The sequence below is a fragment of the Anolis sagrei genome, chromosome 1 (assembly GCF_037176765.1).
Source record: "Anolis sagrei isolate rAnoSag1 chromosome 1, rAnoSag1.mat, whole genome shotgun sequence".
In the NCBI taxonomy this organism is placed as follows: Eukaryota; Metazoa; Chordata; class Lepidosauria; order Squamata; family Dactyloidae; genus Anolis; species Anolis sagrei.
In genome coordinates, this window is record NC_090021.1 from 169,185,436 (window position 1) to 169,206,936 (window position 21,501).

General features: G+C 40.6%; 1 protein-coding gene across 2 annotated transcripts in view; it reads right to left on the bottom strand.

The window, feature by feature from the left end:
- Window positions 1-21,501, bottom strand: part of PLEKHM3 (pleckstrin homology domain containing M3) — a 124,774-nt gene that overhangs the window by 88,271 nt on the left and 15,002 nt on the right. For both annotated transcript variants that reach the window (XM_060782613.2, XM_067470228.1), the window contains exons 3-4: window positions 19,662-20,585; window positions 1,661-1,806 (exon numbers count right to left, since the gene is read on the bottom strand). In XM_060782613.2, the coding sequence (XP_060638596.2) occupies window positions 1,661-1,806; window positions 19,662-20,585 (1,070 nt within the window). The remainder of the gene's footprint in view (window positions 1-1,660; window positions 1,807-19,661; window positions 20,586-21,501) is intronic.

Sequence of the window (21,501 nt, forward strand, 5' to 3'; positions counted from 1 at the left end):
CTTTTCTCTTCTTTTGTTTTGGATGGAGGAGGAAAAGACCTTTGATTCCAGCAGTGAACCCTTCTAATTTGTGGTTCCTGGTGGAATTCTTGGAAAGGGTAAAGATTGGCTACCCTTGCTCTTTTTGTACGTTTATCCCCCACCAATTTTGGAAATCGCAACCTCCCAAGCCTTTCACTATTGATTTGTTAATTTATATATTTGCTAACCTGTATTCTTTGTGAATGTTGATTTGACATTTTGACTGTATCTCTTTGGTGTGGGAGGGGTGATAGACATGTGATTATACTGAGCATGTTCAGACTCAGGACTCCATTTTGTATTCAGACTTCAGTGGTACTTTTTAGAGACTTTGATACAATATGATTTTGGACTTCAGTGAGTACAACTATACTTAAAGATTATGGAGAATTGATTAAGAATGATACCTTGTGTACTCAACACAGAGAGAAACCTACATCCTATCTAACTGAACTTTAAGAAGAAATGTGCCTGTATGGTGAATTAATGCAAGATGATTGTGAGTAAACAAGCTATGTTATTTTTCAAAGAAGATTTTGGGTTTTTTTTTTAACTAAAACATTTCAAAGGAATGTACGAGGGGTATTTTTTAAGTTAAGGTCCGTTTTGTTGTAGACACTAGTAGTTCGCGCGCATACTTCAACGAGTGCGTGCGTTGTTTACCAGCATGCCTTGGGAACAATTGTGCTCAGTTTCTGCTCTGTAGCTAACCTGTACGGTTCTGTTCTGTGCTTTAAAAATGTTTAAGACTATCAACACACCCGCCGCATGTGAGGTTCGCTCAGTGATCCGGTTTTTGTCAGCAAGGAACCTGCCTGCTGCAGAAATTCATCGACACATTTGTGAAGTGTACGGTGATACTGTTATGAGTGAAAGCAAAGTGTGTAAGTGGGTACAACAATTCAAAGATGGCCGTGACAATGTCCATGACGAGGACCACTCCAGTCACCCTTCTTTGATTACAGACAATTTGGTGGCTTCAGTTGAAGCGAGTTTTTATGAAGAGGGTGTTTTAAAATTGGTTCAGAGGTATGATAAGTGTTTGAACAAACTTGGCAACTATGTCGAAAAATAGAGTGAAGTATGTACTTTCTGAAAATAAAATTTACTTTTTTGAAATAAACTTTCGTTGTGTACTTATGTTCCAACGGACCTTACTTAAAAAATACCCCTCGTATATCTTTTGAGCAATTACAATTGCAATTTCTACTTCAAAGAAACAACCATCCTCTGTTAACCAAATATATTTTTGTAGTGGCATGCCTTTATCCTTGACAGTTAAAATACATGTTTCTTCAGTTTAACAACTGAGTGCCATTACATTTTATTATTTATTTATTTATTTACTGTATTTATACCCCGCTCTTCTCAACCCCAAAGGGGACTCAAATGCTTATGAATAATAACATTTGTTCAAAGAGTCGACTTCTAACAAGGTCATGCTCTTCTTGACTAGTGGTTTTCAAAAGGTGGTTTCCACATGTTCCTGAAGATTCACATTTGCCAAACGGACGTGGCATCATTTTTACCTTTTTAATAAGGTTATGGTGCAGTTGTTTCCAGCAGGTTATGGAATTTCTAATAACAAAGAGCAACAAGAAGGGGTTCTGGGTACCATTACCATGAAATGAGCCCACACCTTGTATTTTGAAGTGTCCCAGTTATGAACCAGCCGGGCAGGAATAAGAAAATTGTCGTCCACATGACAGAAACTGCAATAGTACCATCCGCTGTAGCTGCAGACTTTTGCCTTGCCATTGGACAGGCCTATGGCACGCTGACAACCTGATAACAGAAAAAGAAGACATTGTTGAAAGGCACTCAAACCCAATCTTCACTAAATGTATTTTAATAACAGAACATTTACACACTACTTGAAAGAAAATAACTTACTAACAAAAGAAACACAAGGATAGCTTCAGACTAGAAGGGAAGAATGAGGATTAGTTGCATAGCACGCTATGTTATTCATACAGTTAAGTTTTAACACCATATTTAACTCAAATCTAATCCTCACCCTTTTTGGCTGAATACTTTTGCCAAAATTAAGGGGGGGATTAGATTCACATAATACAGTAATCTTATTGTTGAGGCAAAGCAAAAAGGGGAGCGGCTTCAGGAGCACCTGGGGCTCCTATTTGAAGGATGTCATCTCTAATTTAATGGCCACGCCTCAATGCTATGAAATCTTGGGATTTGTAGTTTGGTGAAACATCCGTATTCTTTGGCAGAGAAAGAAGATGGCTTTGTACAACTACATGATTTAATAACATTGAGATAGGGGAGTTGAAGTAGATTCATTCTACAGCATAGATGCACCCCAAGGTTTTCTGTTCTATTGCTAGAAGCTTTGGTGTCCAAGCACTTTTGTTTTTAAAGAAGGAATTCTAAGCAGGCAGCAACAGTAATGTGAATCTTTTTTTTTTTGTAAAGTTACAAAGAGTGCGCCTTATGCTGCTGCATTACATTTGGCAGAAATTACTTTTTTTTGGTTTCAGGATTTTGAAAATTGAGGTGTGGATTAGATTCAATGGTGCATTATTTTATTTATTTACGACATTCATATGCCACCCTTCTCACCCCGAAGGGGACTCAGAGTGGCTTACAAGTAAAAAGTAAATACAATATATTATATTATTACCATAGCACAATATTAATATTATATATTACATTGTACTACAACATTATACTGTAATATTATTAGTAATATTACATTTAATATAAAATATATAATTATAATATCATATTATTATAAATAGTATTATATCGTATTACACTAGGTATGTTGCAGAATTGCTTTAAGAAGTGTTATGCCATACTGGTTTCACCCAATTTGCAATTTGCAGGATAATCTGCAAGGCAGCTTAAGCTTTTCTACTTGCAATCCCTTTCCACTTGATATTTTTTTACATAACACTGGGTATATAGGTATATAAAACAGATATAATAAATCAGTACTTGCAAGGCTTACTAAACAGGCTGATTTTCCTTTTTATGGAGACAAGCTGAGTCAAAACAGTACAACAGAGCCATGTAAATGTCTAAAACAGCCACTAGGTGGCATCCAGAAAAGCTTTACTGTCTGTTGCCAAATTTTTCATGTCCACAACATTGAGCTAAAGGGACACCATTTGGGGCCAGGACCCACAATTAAAGAAGCAGTAACCTCAAGAACATCACCTACTCTCTTGACTGGTTACTATGACAGGAGACAGGAAATATTTGTAAGGGCCCTGAGGCAAGACAAGCTGGCTGGCAGACTACTTTGAGGAATGGATTAAAATGGCAGAAAAAGGGTCCATAGATAAATAGGCCACAGATAAACAAGAAAAAAAATACATAAATTGAAACCTATCTGTTTGTATTACACCTCCACCTCATGTCCAACCACAGAGTCTTAATTACTCATCTAGCTGACTAAATTGTTTTAAGTAATTCAAACCCTGGTCTCCCAGCTATGTAAAACCAATTGCAGTTTGTCCCATCAGTCACTATAGGTCCTTTGGTAACATACACAGTTACAGCTCTGGGTGACACTGGTTTAAGTCCTTTCTCAGACTCAAAGACACAAGTTCTCTACCTTGACCTTCTCAAAGGCGCAAATTCTCTACCTTGACCTAAATGGCCACTCATGGATCGTGTAGTGCACTCTATTTGGATGCTCTTGCATGGCTCATGAAAAAAGTTGAGCTTTAGTCTTCCTGAATGTTTGCCAGTAGAAATATACCAGCAGGGCTTAAAGTTCTGCCAGCATCAAACAGGGTCTCAGACAAAGCCTTCCACCCGTAATCCTCCTCCATTTTCTATTCATGCATCTATTTCTCCTACTCACAGACAGGCTCTCAATAAGAAAGCAAGCATCATAATTAATACACAATGTGTTTGAATGATAATTCTAGCCACTGTGATGCTGTCTGAGGGCTTTGTTCACTTGCAAGTTTTTCAATTCTGGAACAAACACAGTTGCAGTAAAGTGGAGTCAGTGGGGAAGGGAACATGACCAAAGAAATTAAGGAAGGAAGGACAAGCAACAACACAGGACACAAGAGCTTCTTATGCAGAAATTGTCTTCAGAGAAGACCACCATAAACCATGAGGATATAAAACTCAATGGAGATATCCTAGAAATACAAGTTCTTTGCTATATTCCAGCCAGACCATTGCATAAATGTGAAGCTGACAGGTTTCCCTGTTGCTTCTTTTCTAAAGAACTCCTTATCTTTCTCTTCACTTGGCAACCTCTCCAAGGAAGAAATTTCTGCTAAACCTGTTCTCATATTGTACAGTCATTTGCATCTCACTTGATTTGTACTTGCCCTCTATTTCCTTGACAACACATTTTTGACCTGGGTCACATAGCATAACATACACACCATGTTGGTGAGTGAATTATAGAATAATGCATGCAAGTAAGAAGCAATGCAAAAACAGGGTAGTATCTTCCCCTTACTATGATTGTTGTGCTCTCCTCAACTAAAATACAAAACTACACACCACCGCCTCCCACCCTTTTGCCTTCCTCTTGCTGCATGTTTTATTTTACAAGACTTGTTATTTCTACCACCCTTTCACATGAAGTTATGAATGAAATTCATTCCTTTGATGTTATGAGGTTCAAAGTGATGCTGTGGTGACAAATGTATCCCAGCAGTAGACACCAATTAAGCTAGTTGTAAAAAAATATAGTGAAAGAACGAGACAGGCATGGTAGAGTGCAAGGTTGAGTACCTCTGTAGCACAAAAGAGCCTGGGTTTGAAGAATGGCTTATAATGCAACTTTGTTCCTAGTTTCTTTTCCACAATTATATTTAATGGAATGGAATATCTTATACTCATTATCTTATACTCACTAAATGTGAAATGGTCAGAGTTGATTTTCAGATAGCACTAAACTTTCATAGAGCATAAATTGTGGCCTGTTCAATGAAAAAATTGAATTCCATATATAACGGACCCCAAAGCACCTTCTCAACAAAAGTGTAAGTTCTCCAACTGCTGACACTGAAATTCATCAGATATCACTTTTAAACATAGGATTGGCTATCTTCAGTGATAGCTTGTACTGGCAGTCCTATTCACTTTCTATGAGATCAATCTTTGAATTTCGCTGGTATCCATGTGCTTTGAAACCAATGATAACATTAAAAGATTCTCCATTTCCTGATAGTGGCTAAAATATGAATATTGAAACATTGAAAAACAAGTGCCCAGCTACTATTACTCATTGAATATAAGACCTTATAACTGTTTTATCACATGGGCAGCAACTTCATATAGATATTCTTTTTGAAATTTAGATGCTTTCTTGTAGAAGGTTACATGTAGATTTTCACTCAATTATCTGTATAATGTGTGTTTGCTTTCCCTTGTTTTTTCTTCAGAAGATTTTGCATATTTAAAAGCAACTTTCATTTGAATATCAACATCAGGCTGACGTCATGAAGGATAATGTTATCATATTGAGATCTTTTGTGGCTGTTTGTCCTAAACTATAGTATCATGTCATATTGTTTCTAATCCACTATCAGCAAACAGATATATGTATGTATATATGTATGTATGTGAGGTGAGGCCGCATAACTTCCTTTTTTCAAAACTTAATAAAACCCATTGTATGAATCAGAATTTTTTTAATAATGTAGGCGCATACCTAAAGTTTTGTTTTACGTAGTTTTGAAGATCAAATTAGGTAGGTGACATCCCCCATTCTCCATACACTGAGTAAACTGATTTCTGGCGTTTGTCATGACTCTTGCCAGCATAGCAGGCGTTATGTTTGCAATTTCTTCCTGGATGTTGGTCTTCAAATCTTGTAGGGTCCCTGGACGATTCACATAAACACGGGATTTAAAAAAAAACCCATAGAAAAAATCATGAGGGGCCAAATCTGGAGAGCGGGCCGGCCACTCCAAATCTGCTCAAAAAGTAGGCCTCATTGGCAAAAGCACACTCCTCACTGTTCCAACGCATGATGGCAACTGAACTGTGTCAGGACAAAACTTTATACTCCCGCCTCTCGAACGAGACCACTAGCACTCCGCTACGTCTTCAACCGACTGAATGGCGCACATTTTAAAAAAGGAAGTTATGCTGCCTCCCCCCCTCTCTCTCTATAAATTTATATTCTGCCCTTCTCACCTCAAAGGAGACTCAGGACGGAGCACAGCATGTATACAGCAAACATTCAATGCCAGGACATGAATTCATTATATGCATACATAAACGTTAAAAAGATTTGTCTCAATATTAAAATACACTGTGTGTGTATATATATATATATATATAGAGAGAGAGAGAGAGAGAGAGAGATGCAAGTGGAAAATATGAAAGTTAACTGTTTCGTAAAACAGCAACTTACCAAACTTAGCACAAGAGAAAGAATATCTGAAAAAAATTACTATAAGAAGGTATATTTTATACAAGTTCAGAGGACAATAATTACTCAGGCTTGGAAGACCCACTCTCATATATAAATAAGCTTAGTTTGCAACTAAATACATATTCAAAGAGCTTTTATTTGTGACCTATTATAATAAAAAAGCGGAGCCCCAAAAGGTGTTTTTGATTAACACTGCGCCAAAAAGATGAATTCTTTCTCCCTTTGAAACAATTAATTAGACTATGTAACAAAGTTTGGGGAAAAAACTGTTCCTGGTTGGGAAGTGTTGTTTCCTGTTTAAATGTGTGTTACTTTCTTTAAAAGTCGTTGTTATACTCCAGAAATGTCATTTTTGTGGCTGCCACAAACTATTTGAATTGGTTGAGACTCGATGAGATGTTCATTGAAAAACTATTGCAAAATGTGCTGCAAGATGTCCCGCAAAAACATAGTTTTTGCAGTTTAATACACCTTTCCATGGTTTTTTAAAATGATAGAACTAATTAGAAAATGACATCTATAATCCAGGGACAAAATCTAAGTGTACATAGTGTCATGGAGAAATCAAAAAAGTTTATAACTGAAACATAACCAACGTCAAATCAACAAAGAGAAACATTAGAAGAATATAGTAATCATTAATGCAGAAATGTATTCCAAATACTAAGTTAGTTGCTGAATACAAATAAATTAGTATTAAGTATTGTATATTAAAAAAACTTGACATTAATGGCAGTGGCAACATATCCTGATTGTTTTCTGATCAACAAAAATGTTGATCATAAATGATCACACATTTTGTTTCTTTCGTCATGCTTCAGCACAAGCATTCTCAGGGCAGCTCAGAATATTCAAGTGTGTAGGGAGGGACCTGCAATAAAATAAGACCTAAAGCACCTCTGATACTGAAATATTCCAGCATATGTTTTGTCAGGCTCCAAATGTATCTGACGAATTAATTAATTAATTAATTAATTAATTTACTTTATTTCTATACCGCTTTTCTCAGCCCTTAAGCCACTCAAGTCCCCAAAATATGCTTTGAAATCAATAACCTTGTCTCAATGACAAACTAACAATGAAAAAGCTGAAACATTACTTCACAAACTTGAGGAAAAGTAAACACAGTGGGGCTTCATTTGGCATAAGCCATAAAAGGTACCAGGGAAACCTTGTTAAATAATGAATACCAGGAAGGACCTAACTCAACTGAGGAAGACCTTCTCTCATAGTTTCCACCCACCTGCTCATTGGGAGAGACACCCAGAGGACCTCCACCAAGGATTTCAGTGCCTATAAAATCCACATATGGCAAGAATCATCCTTAAGGAAGCGTTTGGTGGTCTCTATGTAAACTTGTCCATACCTGCATGGTATACGGTAAACTCCAGACTACATAGATCACGAAACACAGTGCCCAAACACGAATCAAGGAACATGAAAGACACCGCAGACTAACACAACCAGAGAAATCAGCCATAGCGGAGCACTTGATGAGTCAACCTGGACACAGCATATTATTTGAGAACACAGAAATGCTGGACCACTCTAACAACTACCATGTCATACTACACAGAGAAGCCATTGAAATCTACAAGCATTCTGGAACATGGCCATACAGCCTGGAAAACTCACAGCAACCCCGCACAAATTTTGTTTCCGACACAAAACTATTCAAGTATTGTGCATACAATTACTTTCAGACTATGTGCATAAGGTGTACATGAAGAATAAATGAATGTTGTGTTGAGACTTATGCCCTATCACCAAGATATCTCATTATGTATATGCACATATTCCAAAATCTGGGGGTGGGGGAACCAAAATACAGAGAACTGGGTTTCAAGCATTTTGGATAAGGGATGCTCAACTGGTACTGGCAAATATATGGTTACAAGATAGCAACCTAAACATGTTACAGTTCATCGACTCAGGTTTTCTTGAACACAGAGGCAGTAAGCATTGAACAACAAAAATGTGCTTTTAGATAAGATTATGCTGCAATGCATATAAGCAAGCCCTCCCACTATAGCAGCAATATGCCTGTCCATGACCTATGTGCCATCTTATTAGGTCATCTCCTCTGCAAAGCTCACAACAGGAACTGCTGGTAGCCTGAAGAGCTTTGCACATGGTTCTGGTGACCAGTTTGTATAAACAGTCAAAACTGGAGATGGGGGAAAGGGAACACATCTATATGTGGACTGGGAAGGATGTCACAGACAGCACAAGACAGCAATATTTCATTTCTCCATGAGGCTGCACGATAGCAACATTTTTGTTACAGTGTGAGAAGGAGGATACATGGCAAACAAATCACAAACCACTCATGGTATGTTTGTTAACCTCTAAATCCATGGCAATAAAACCTGAAGGAAATACTACACCTGGTTATCTCCCAAAGGTGAATGTGCTGCGGGAGAAACCTTCACCTTTGAAACTGGTTGACTTTTTATTGCTTGGATTTCACAATACCAACATTGCAAAACACTGAAGTACAACACTTGGCGCATAGTCACACATGTGCCCCCCGCCCCTTCCTGAGTGCAAGCTGCAATAAAGGTAATGCAAGGTGAGGAACTGTCCTTTGCAAAGCTGGTCGGATAACTCTGTTACTATGCCATGAGGAATAAGTCAAAGGAGGAAAGTTAGTTTTCCTGCAGACAAAGGCCATGCTGGCCAGAGAAGAAGGATTTTGGGAAACAGAACCTAGAAAGGAACCTTTCAAACCCTCAAAGCATTCTTACTAAATGAAAACACCAGGTTCCAGGCAGAATTTGGAAACATTATTTTCTTGACTAGAAGTCCCAAAGCACTATTTATTTACTTATCTTGCCTTGCTCCCAATATAGGGACTCAAGAAGGTTAAGAAGGTTCTTCCCAGAAGACCTTAGTCTTCTAACAGGGTCATAAGGAGAGATAATGTCTGTCAAATAACCCAGATCCACGCCAAAGTTGTTCATCTTTCAGTTATTAGGCTCTCCTTCTCACTGAGGCTGTAAACATCTCCCCGGCTCCTCCTCCCGAGTATTTAATCACTGTTCCAATGATGGAAACGATGAATATGAAATTACATAATACTATGCCAATGATTGATAACTGGCAAATAGAGGGAGAAAACATGGAGGCAGTGACAGACTTAGTATTTCTAGGTGCAAAGATGACTGCAGACGCAGACTGAAGCCAGGAAATCAGAAGATGTTTACTTCTTGGGAGGAGAGCAATGACCAATCTTGATAAAATAGTGAAGAGTAGAGACATCACACTGGCAACCAAGATCCACATAGTAAAAGCAATGATATTCCCCATAGTAACCTATGGATGTGAGAGCTGGACCACAAGGAAGACTGAGCAAAGGAAGATAGATGCTTTTCAACTGTGGTGTTGGAGAAAAATTCTGAGAGTGCTTTGGACCGCAAGAAGATCCAACAGTCCATACTTCAGGAAATAAAGTCCAGCTGCTCAGTGGAGGGAAGGATATTAGAGGCAAAGATGAAGTACTTTGGCCACATCATGAGAAGACAGGAAAGCTTAGAGAAGACAATAATGCTGGAGAAAATGGAAGGAAAAAGGAAGAGGGGCTGACCTAGGGCAAGGTGAATGGATGGTACCCTTTGACTGGCTTGACTCTGAAGGAGCTGAGGGTGGTGACGGCCGACAGGCAGCTCTGGCATGGGCTGGTCCATGAAGTCACAAAGAGTCGGAAGCAACTGAACGAATAAACAACAACATGCTGATGAGCTTCTAGGTTGCAAACTTATTAGGATCATGTTATACCAGAAACGTAAGAAGAGACTAACATGAAACATGAGTCTTGCATGGGAAATGAAAATTTTCTAAATGTAGTGAAGACCCAAACAGCAATGCTCGAATGAAATTATGCAGATCATATTAATCCACGATACCTATCTCACATTATTGTAATAGCTGGTGCAGTGCCAGAGTCAAATGCATAAATCAGTGGTTCTCAACCTGGGATCCCCAGATGTTTTTGGCCTACAACTCCCAGAAATCCCATCCAGTTTACCAGCTGTTAGGATTTCTGGAAGTTGAAGGCCAAAAACATCTGGGGACCGCAGGTTGAGAACCACTGGCATAAATAGTGAAGTCCTTGGTTCAAATCTCAGATGAATCATCAACTAAGTTGCCTTGGATATGACTTTCTCTCTTCTCTATTCTCTCACAAAGGCAAGAAAAGTTACCTTTTTAAATACAATTCCCAGAATCCTCCAGCCAGCTAGACTAGTGGCTTTTCCCATCTGTGCTCCTTTACACATACACACCTGCCTCTCTAACAACTCACCAATGAAGTCGATGTGACAACTGCTGAAATAAATAATGTGAAACATTTAAAGCATTGTGTAAACTATTACATTGCTTCCAAGGCTGAAAGTCTGTGTTCCACCACAACACAAGGTCAAGAAGGGGTTCTTCCAACCCAGACTCCCCCCCCCCTTTTCTTTAAATGCCCCTTTCTTTCCTGCTGATTCTTTTCTGCAGCAATGTGTGCGTGGGAATAGGAAGTTTACAGGATGCCGAATAGAGTGTTTAGCATCCAAATGCCTAAGCATTAAGGACACTCATATAAAAATAGTATAAGAATTGTATAACAGTTGGGTCCATAGGATGAAGTTGCAGTAAACAACAACGAGGTGGAAAGGGGCCTGCATTTATATGTTTATATAAGCACAAACCAGAGAACACCCCTAGCCTATGCATTTATATATCCATACAGCGTTTGTTTTAAAATTCATACCACAATATTTAGGCTGCAGCATTTACAAGTTTTTCTGAACTCATTTCTGAGTAGATCCGCATAGAGCGACACTGGTCAGCTGCATCTTAGGGGAATTTACTAGATAGGGAATAAATTGCACTGAAGATAGTAGGCTTGCTTACAGATTACATTTGAGGACCATAACACAACCTAATAGCAGCATTATTTAACACTAGTGTACTGCAGAGTTCAAAGAGGCTTTCTACTCTGTGCAAAAAAAAATCTGACTCAACATTTCTTTTACAGACAGTATTTTTAAAAGATGGAAAGGGAAGTATCATTACATCTTAGTCAAATGATTTCCAGCCAAGTAAAAAGAAGTTACCATCCACAATGCAACTAAATGCATTAAAAAGGCTTAAGTAAGTTCAGGGGTGATAGGCTCATAGTCCTAACGCATCTCCCTCTATGTACCATCGCGGAGATTAAGATCCTCCGGGGAGGCCCTGCTTTCTGTCCCGTCATTGTCACAGGCGCAATTGGTGGGGACGAGGGACAGGGCCTTCTCGGTGATTGCTCCCCAGCTATGGAACTCCCTTCCTTGTGAGATCAGGTCGGCCCCCTCCCTCCTATCCTTTAGAAGGATGGCAAAAACTTGGCTGTGGGACCAAGCTTTCGGGACAGGGCAATAAAGCGGCAATAGGAAAGATGACCAGGCCAATTAGATTTGACGTGGATGACTAGGACTGTTTTAAATGGTGTATTTTAATATTTAGATAAATGTTTTTTTTTAATGTTTATGTATTGTACCCAGGCATTGAATGTTTGCCATGTATATGTTGTGCTCCGCTCTGAGTCCCCTTCGGGGTGAGAAGGGCGGAATATAAGTGTTTTAAATAATAATAATAATAATAATAATAATAATAATAATAAATTTCTTAATTAAGAAACTCCAATAATCTATCCAAAGTGAAGGTGATATGTTTATGAGGAAACATCTTAAAGATTGTTAAGGAAGTGGTCTGCAAACACTTAGAAACAAATGCAGTCATCGCTAATAGTCAACATGGATTTATCAAAAACAAGTCATGCCAGACTAATCTGATCTCTTTCTTCGATAGAGCTACAAGCTGGGTAGATACGGGGAATGCCGTGGATGTGGTGTACCTGGATTTCAGTAAGGCCTTCGACAAGGTCCCCCATGACCTTCTGGCAAGGAAACTAGTCCAATGTGGGCTAGGCAAAACTACGGTGAGGTGGATCTGTAATTGGTTAAGTGGACGAACACAGAGAGTGCTCACTAATGCTTCCTCTTCATCTTGGAACGAAGTGACAAGTGGAGTGCCGAAGGGTTCCGTCCTGGGCCCGGTCCTGTTCAACATCTTTATTAATGACTTAGATGAAGGGCTAGAAGGCAGGATCATGAAGTTTGCAGACGACACCAAATTGGGAGGGATAGCCAATAGTCCAGAGGACAGGAGCAGGATTCAAAACGATCTTGACAGATTAGAGAGATGGGCCAAAACTAACAAAATGAAGTTCAACAGTGACAAATGCAAGATACTCCACTTTGGCAGAAAAAATGAAATGCAAAGATACAAAATGGGGGGCGCCTGGCTCGAGAGCAGTATGTGTGAAAAAGATCTTGGAGTCCTCGTGGACAACAAGTTAAACATGAGCCAACAATGTGATGTGGCGGCAAAAAAAGCCAATGGGATTTTGGCCTGCATCAATAGGAGCATAGTGTCTAGATCTAAGGAAGTGATGCTACCCCTCTATTCCGCTTTGGTTAGACCACATCTGGAATATTGTGTCCAATTCTGGGCACCACAATTCAAGAGAGATATTGACAAGCTGGAATGTGTCCAGAGGAGGGCGACTAAAATGATCAAGGGTCTGGAGAACAAGCCCTATGAGGAGCGGCTTAGGGAACTGGGCATGTTTAGCCTGAAGAAGAGAAGGCTGAGAGGAGATATGATAGCCATGTATAAATATGTGAGAGGAAGCCACAGGAAGGAGGGAGCAAGCTTGTTTTCTGCTTCCTTGGAGACTAGGACGCGGAACAATGGCTTCAAACTACAAGAGAGGAGATTCCATCTGAACATTAGGAAGAACTTCCTGACTGTGAGAGCCGTTCAGCAATGGAACTCTCTGCCCTGGAGTGTGGTGGAGGCTCCTTCTTTGGCAGCTTTTAAGCAGAGGCTGGATGGCCATTTGTCAGGGGTGATTTGAATGCAATATTCCTGCTTCTTGGCAGGGGGTTGGACTGGATGGCCCATGAGGTCTCTTCCAACTCTTTGATTCTATGATTCTATGATTCTAAAGCTTCTGAAGTATGCCCATTTGTCACAGATTTTGTGTGTGTGTGTGTGTGTGTGTCAGGAACGAGAAACTGCAAGTTGCTTCTAGTGTGAGAAAATTGGCTGTCTGCAAGGACGTTGCTCAGGGGATGCCGGGATGTTTTGATGTTTTACCATCCTTGTGGGAGGCTTCTCATATGTCCCTGCATGGGGAGCTGGAGCTGACAGAGGGAGCTCATCTGTGCTCTCCACAGATTTGAACCTCCATCCTGTTGGTCTTCAGTCCTGCCGGCACAAGGGTTTAACCCATTGTGATACTGGGGCATTCGTCACAGATGCTGAGGACTGGAAAGGGATAACAGGATCAGACCCATTAATTCTGAAGAAAAAGAGGTAAATGCAAATAGACTGGCTGCAATAATATGCGTGCTTACTGAGAAGCAAGTCCAGCTGACTTATTCCTTACACAATATAAACAAGAATCTGAGCCTGAGTCGAGCATTTTTTCTCTCTGGGCCTAGTGAACTTTTTCCTAAAAGATTTGGAGGTCTTTTCTTTTCTTTTTTAAAATAAACTGCCCTCCTGACCTTGATACAGCAACAATCTGTTTTCCTTCCTGACCTTCTTCATTTCCCCTTGCCACATCCCTGGGCCTGACATGGCTGCCCCGGGGCTTGTAGAGGTGGTTGGGAAATGCTAACTGGCGCCCAAGATAAACTTGTCTAAAGCGACATTCTTCTTTACCCACTTCGGAGAGTCAGCTGTTTGTCTGGAAGCTTTTTTAAAAGGAAGATGTGGGGAATGTAGAGTGCAATTCAAACACAAAGCCCTTTCTCTACCCCCAAGTCCTGAGAGAAGTGGGGGGCACAAAGAAAGAAATGGGAACAGGTAGAGGGGGGAAAAAAATCTTGTCTCCATCAAATCCTTCCAACAAACTTCTCTATCAGAGGTTCATTGTCACTCAATTAGCCGAGGCAGTGGGGGTCTGGAGGATGGGGGCCGCTTGGAGAGACAATGGCTCACTCTGTTGTATTACTATTTAATCACTTTTACTAAATAAATAAAGCAGCCCTCAGCTGCTGTCATGTCAAGGGAATTTACAACAAAACAAAACAAAACAAAAAAAATCCAAAGAAAAAGAAAAACCCACCCTCCCCTTTTTCCCCTTCGCCTTTCTTTATTTCCCCTCCCCTGAAGAACAAGGAAGGGTTATTACTGTAGCCTTAAGTCTCATCTTTGTGAAGCTCCTCTTTGATTCCCACTCGGACCCTGCCACTTTCTGGCACTAATTTGTCAGGTCGAACAAAGGAGGGATTTGTACCTCCTGTAAGGTCTCAATTAGGAAAGGCTTCTGCTGCATTATGTGCCATTCAGACGGGACACAATGATGGTAATTACAGGAATTTGCACTAAATGGCTGAAGAATTTGCAGCAAAACCTCTCCCTACTACCTCCACAAAGCTTACCCCCATTTGCAGCTGTGGGGGAGTGGGGTATGGGGGAAATGGGGGAAGCCAACAGGGAGGATATGCCTAATGCCTACAAGACGCAATACTCAGTAGCCATCCAGTTAAGTTAAACAGCCACCCTGTGCTTTTCAGGCAGTAGCAGCTATCTTCCAATATAGACAAAGGGAAATGAAGACCTTCTGACACACAGACCCAGTTTTGCTGTCATAGATAAAGAGCTATAATGTAATGACAAAGAGTATGTTATGCTTATCTTATGAATATCATAGGGCTTTCTTAGGCAAAGAATACTCAGAAGTGGTTTTCCTGGTCCTTCCTCTGAAATATAGCCTATAACACCTGGTATCTTTCTCTATATCATGTATCTCTGGATGGTAAACAATAAAACTCTAATCCACTGAAGCAACATAAAACAGTACAGACCAAACATGGCAGATTAAAAGCATATTAATGCATTTGATAACTTAAAACAGTTCATAATGTTTTAAAATAATTTAATACAGTGCTGTGGGATATAGGAGCAGGACCCTGTCTGATGTGGCATCCTGGCAGCAGCACAACTTCCTTATGGGGATTTGACTGAGAGCAATGTTGGGCTCTTTTCATTGCAAGATTATTATTTTTTTGGTCGTGTCAGGAGTGACTTGAGAAACTGCAAGTTGCTTCTGGTGTGAGAGAATTGGCCGTCTGCAAGGACGTTGCCCAGGGGACGGCAGGATGTTTTGATCTTTTACCATCCTTGTGGGAGGCTTCTCTCATGTCCCCGCATGAGAAGCTGGAGCTGACAGGGGAACTCATCCGCACTCTCCCCAGATTCGAACCTGTAACCTGTGGGTCTTCAGTTCTGCTGGCACAAGATTTTAACCCTCTGCACCACCAGGGGCTCCTTATTGCAAGATCAAAACATACCGTTCAATTGAAATCTGACTTTACTTTAAAATGAATTTAAATTTTTAAATTTATTTTCAGGTTGAACTACTGCCTTTCACTTTTGCCACAACAGAGTCAGTTGACATGGAGCTACAACATGGGACCCAACAAAACTCTGACCAAATGTACATAGGACAGTCTCCTCTTACTGGGAGCCTTTTGCATGTGTTAGATTACAGCTTCCACCATCCCCAATTACTTGGAAATGGTGAGGGCTGAAATCCAACAAACCTGGAGAATCCAGGTTTACGCAGGAAGTTGTCTATTGCACATGAATACTTAAATACTTAAACCCATCTCAAGTACATCGGTGCAAATATGGGGACAATAAGGGACATGTACGGTACTTTAACATGGCTAATATGTCAGGAGCTGGGAAGGCTTTCACTAGCATTTCACAGTAATATTCCAAGATCCCATCTGGAACAGGGTTTTTGTAGGAATGGCTGCGTATGAGCACACTACCTTTCAGCCAAAGGTAATATGCTCATACGCATCTTACTACCTGGGAACAAGTAATACTTAGCATGACTACATGTTGCTGCAAATAGGCCAACTAACTAGGCCAGACTACTTTTGAGTAGACAAAAATTGCATTGTTGCTATAATACATGCATTGAATCATGAACCTGCATAGAGCCTAGCACTCACTTTGTCAGATTCACAAAATCAAAAGATGAATGTGAGTGCTTTTTTATTAGAGCATACTAACATACCTAATCTTCATCAAATGCCAGTTGTGTTTTCCAAGGGAGAACTCAAATGGACATGCTTTCTTAAAAGTGAAAAAAAAAGATTACTCACTAGAAAACTAATAATAATAATAGAAAAAACTTTTTTTGTACCCCGCTACCATCTCCCCAAGGGACTCGGTGTGGCTTACATGAGGCCGAGCCCACAATACAACAATAAAAACAATAGCAACAGTAATACAAAACAATAAATAAACTGATAAGCAGAAAATAAGCAATAAACATTAACAATAACACGGCAACATTTAAAACCAATGGCTGGGCCAAATGTAATAATTAAATTTTAAAAATAATGCTGGGCATGACCAGGTGACGTATAACTAGGATAGAAATTTTAGAGGGGGATGAAATGTGCAGACAATCCTAGATCACTAATAAAGTGCGTTTAGGGACATATTGCTGGGAGCTTCCTTATTCTGGGAAGGCACACTGAAACAACCACCTTTTCAGGCTCCTCCTAAAGACTGCCAGAGTTGGGGCATGCCTGATGTCCTTGGGGAGTGAGTTTCAGAGTCGAGGGGCCACCACCGAGAAGGCCCTCTCCCTCGTCCCCACTAATCGCGCTTGCGATGGAGGTGGGAGCGTGAGCAGGGCCTCTCCAGATGATCAAAGAGATCGTGTGGGTTCGTACACAGAGATGCGGTCACGCAGGTAGACGGGTCCCAACCGTTTAGGGCTTTTTAGGTAAGCACCTGCACCTTGAATTGGGACCAGAAAATAAACGGCAGCCAATGGAGCTCCTTAAACAGGAGGGTTGACCGCTCCCTGTTAGGAACACCAGTTAACAACCTGGCCGCCGCACGTTGAACCAATTCAAATTTCCGGGCTGTTTTCAAGGGTGGCCCCACATAGAGTGCATTGCAGTAGTCCAATTTGGAGGTGACTAAGGCATGGACCCAATCCCTATTAGAACTCTGTGTGTGTGTATATGCGTGGTGTGTGTGTGTATCTCAACATTTGCAAAAATATATAGTTAAGCATGGGAATGAAATATGATAGATTTACATTGCTAGATTTCCTGAGATTGCCAAAGAATGGAATGTCCTGAAAACTCAGACAGTGTGGTGCGCTTTAGAGAAAAACATGCACAAAAGCATGGTTACTTGTGAAAAAATGTCCTTTAGTTAATGTAAAATGAGTTTGTGCAGAGGAAAAATGCAATCAGGTAGAGAAAGCAGACAGAATGAGAATGCAATTGAGAACGGAGACATTTACTAAGTACAAAACCGACATATCTAAAATGACTCTTCAGTTAAAGTTTAGCTTGTCTTGCAGGACTTGAATGCACTTTTACATTGACAAAACGAATGGTGAAATATAAAGGAAATAAATAATTGATCGTTGTTCTTTAAACTATTTTGAAAAGGTTTCTTGTTCTCGCTATAACGGTGAATTTACTGATACTGCCCCCTGCTGAAATGACTACTTGTTGCATCCCTGGGTAGCAGTAAGCAAGTGCGTTCAGGACAAGTCTCCTTCCAAATTTCTATCTGCAATCCACACCAAATCCTTATTCAAACCCTCAGGCTTCTTTAAAGATTCACCTCAATCTACAATTTAAGGGAAGACAACTATATCTTTCAATGAAGATTAAATGAGGAACATGAAATTGGTGCAGGCCCCTTTCATGTGCTGTTTTTCTCATTTCCAGCTTCCTTTTGCTAGTAGGCACATGTTACTCTTGGGGGCTCTCTTTATGCCTAATCAATACAATGGTAAAGTTACATACAACATAATAGAAGTAGGCCTCGGCTCATACAACATAATATTCCTGTTGTCCCCATCCCGTCCCCCTTTTGTACTCCTTCACAGCTCGCATCATCTGTTCCAAAGGCGCTCCACAACTTCTGGAACAGATTTATTTATTTATTAACCCTATTTATACCTCGTCTTTCTCGACCATGAAGGGGACTCAAGGTGGCTTAAATAGAGGCAATTATTCAATGCCTTAAAACACATACAATTCCGAAATATTAAAAATTAAGATTAAAATTGAATTAATACACATTAAACTTTTAAAAACATTAAATTCCGTATTAAAATTGTGCCATCTATAATCATAGTCCAAGTCGTTCCATAGTGACTGCGCATATTCCAAATCTTTTATTGCACTGCACTATTTTCCGAAAGCCTGATCACAGAGCCAAGCTTTTACTTTAATTCTGAAGGTTAGGAGGGAGGGGGCTGACCTAATGTAGCTGGGGAGGGAGTTCCATAGCCAAGGGACCACCACTGAGAAGGCCCTGTCTCTCAACCCCACCACATCTTGGGATGTGTGCAAGGGGCAATCTATTCTGCCATCTTGTGTATTCGGTTTCTGAATCAAGGCAGTTGGATTTCAAACCTTGCTGGTGATAGAAAAGTAAGTGCTTTTTGCTTGGGAACAACTGTCACAGCAGCCTTTCAATTTGGGAGGGGGGTCCACAATCACAAAATGATACAGCTAAGTGACTTCAAATCTTGTTTTAAATGTAAGCCATCTAACACAAGAAATCCAGAGAAAAGACCTACCAATAGTTCTGGGAGTCACTGTCAACAGTGAGTAGAAAAGGGGAATCTAAGTGTACCCTAGCAATCATTCTTCAGTCCTATTGTGCAGAGAAACCAAGTTAAAAAAGAGATCAAATCTACTTCTAGTGGCTAAGTAAGTCTTTCCATGGTTTGTCCCCCACTATGAGGAAACCTGCTGCTCTCCCGTTGGCTCACACGTCACTCTCTGGATTCATAACAGTGGACAAAACTAAATAAGAAGTTCATAAGTTCAGCTATAACTGGGCAGTGTACTGGATGCTGGATGCTACTGTGGTTGCAAGTAAGCCAAACACACTGAACCATTTGTAAGAGCTTGCCAAGAGATGGAAGAAAAGTTAGATCTGGTGGCATTAATCCATTTCCCATTTTCTCCCTAGGAAGGACACTTGGCTCATGTGTTCATGAACCAGGTCAGGACACGCAGTGAAGGAGAGCCAAGTTCTAGTAATTGCAACAGTCACTGATGCAGAACGGAGTAGAGAGCCCTCATAACCTGGAAAGATACATAATGAGTAAAAAGAATGAGAACAAGCACAAAATGTCTTGGATTTGTTTGCTTACCTGCACACTTGAAACTCTGGGCAGTCAGACCTCTTTCCAAAGACAAGGTGGTTAAGATGCTGAGAAAGCTCGTGGTGACAGACTGGCGCTTGATCTTCTGATGGTCCTTGCCACAAGATAAGCTTTGGACTTTGTTCCTCAGTGTTACCTGAACGTTTTGACCCAAGCTGGCTGCGCTGGTGGCAGCCTTCAAGGCCTCCATCCATTCCTGAGCTCTTTGCCGGGTCTCTGCACGCAGGCGGAGCACATCTTGGGGAAAGATTACCTGAAAACAAGAGTCACAGTCATCTAGAATATCTGTCTGGACGGAGAGGCACACTTCAGTATTGTAGCTCCATAGCGGGTCTTCATCGGGGCCGCCAATTTGAAAAGCCATGAGGAGGGATGGGCTGAGGACAAAATGGAATGCTTTCCAGTTATTTTGAAGGGTCAGTCTGTAAAGAGTCCCTGATTTGAGAACATTTTGGTAGTCCTTGATGTTTTCAGTCACAGATGTTGACTGGAAAAATTCAGCTGGCTCCTTCTGTAAGAGGTGGTTTGGGGCAATGCTGTTTTCCTCATTGTCTAACTTGTGTGAGTTCCTCAAGTCTCCTTGTGGCCTCAGGAAAGATGGTACCGAAGAATGCACTGCTTCTCGAAGCTTCTGACCCCAATCCAAGGCCTCCCATGGAGATTCTGCCTTGAGCTGTAGATGGAAGTTGTTGAACAGAACTGCATCAACCACACTGGTTTCCACAGTGATACTTTGGAAATGCAAAAGTAGATAGACAGTTGGAAGGGTCTGGTTGCCGCTGCTGTCAAGCCAAAACAGGTACAACTCATATGGAGAGAGTTCGGCATAACAAGCCTGCCAATAGCTGTCATGGTTGCGCTTAATTTCCAAGTAGCCTTTCTTTAGGATATGTGAGAATGTTGGCTTGTGTTCTAAAAGAGAGTTCAAACAAATATGGCAGTGAATACTACAGACTTCTTTCTATAGTGCTTAATTTTGTAGCCTTATTTACATTGCTGCAATACATTCTACATGGGTCTGGCTTTGAAGATAACTTAGAACCTACAGCAAGTATAGAACTACATTATATGAATGTAGAGAACCCATATGGTACAGTGGCTTGAGCCTTGGACTGATTCCAGAAACCAGAGTTTGAACCCCTGCTTGGCCACAAAAAAAGCACATTGGATGATCTTGAACAAGTCCTGTTATTTCCACCTCATAGAAAAGCAAGAACAAATCCCTTCTGAACAATTCTTGCCGAGACAACCCAGAGATAAGTTCACTTTAGAGTCGCCATAAGTTGGAAACAACTTGAAGATGCCCAACAAATAATAGGTTTTTCATCTGAGAGACTACTTTCAAAGAACTAAACATGAGGCATCAAAATTTGAGGCAGTGGTTCTCCCTAGATCTACCAACATGTCCATGATGTGAAGATACAGAAAAGGCTCAATTGGCTGTACTGCCCTGAAGATGGCATTCCTTCTCGCTGGAGACACAACACTGCCCTCAGCTTGGTGCCAAGTGAAAACCTTGTTTACTCAAGTATTTGGAATCTAATGAAACCATGGTTTGATGTTCAATCCGTCAGACTTCAAGGTATGATGGACTGAACAGTTTAAAAAGTTTCTTTAGACTCATTTAAGTTACTTCATTGACTATAGAATCATAGAGTTGGAAGAGACCTCATGGGCCATCCAGTCCAACCCCCTGCCAAGAAGCAGGAATATTGCATTCAAAGCGCCCCTGACAGATGGCCATCCAGCCTTTGTTTAAACGTTTCCAAAGAAGGAGCCTCAAACACACTCCGGGGCAGAGAGTTCCACTGCTGAACGGCTCTCACAG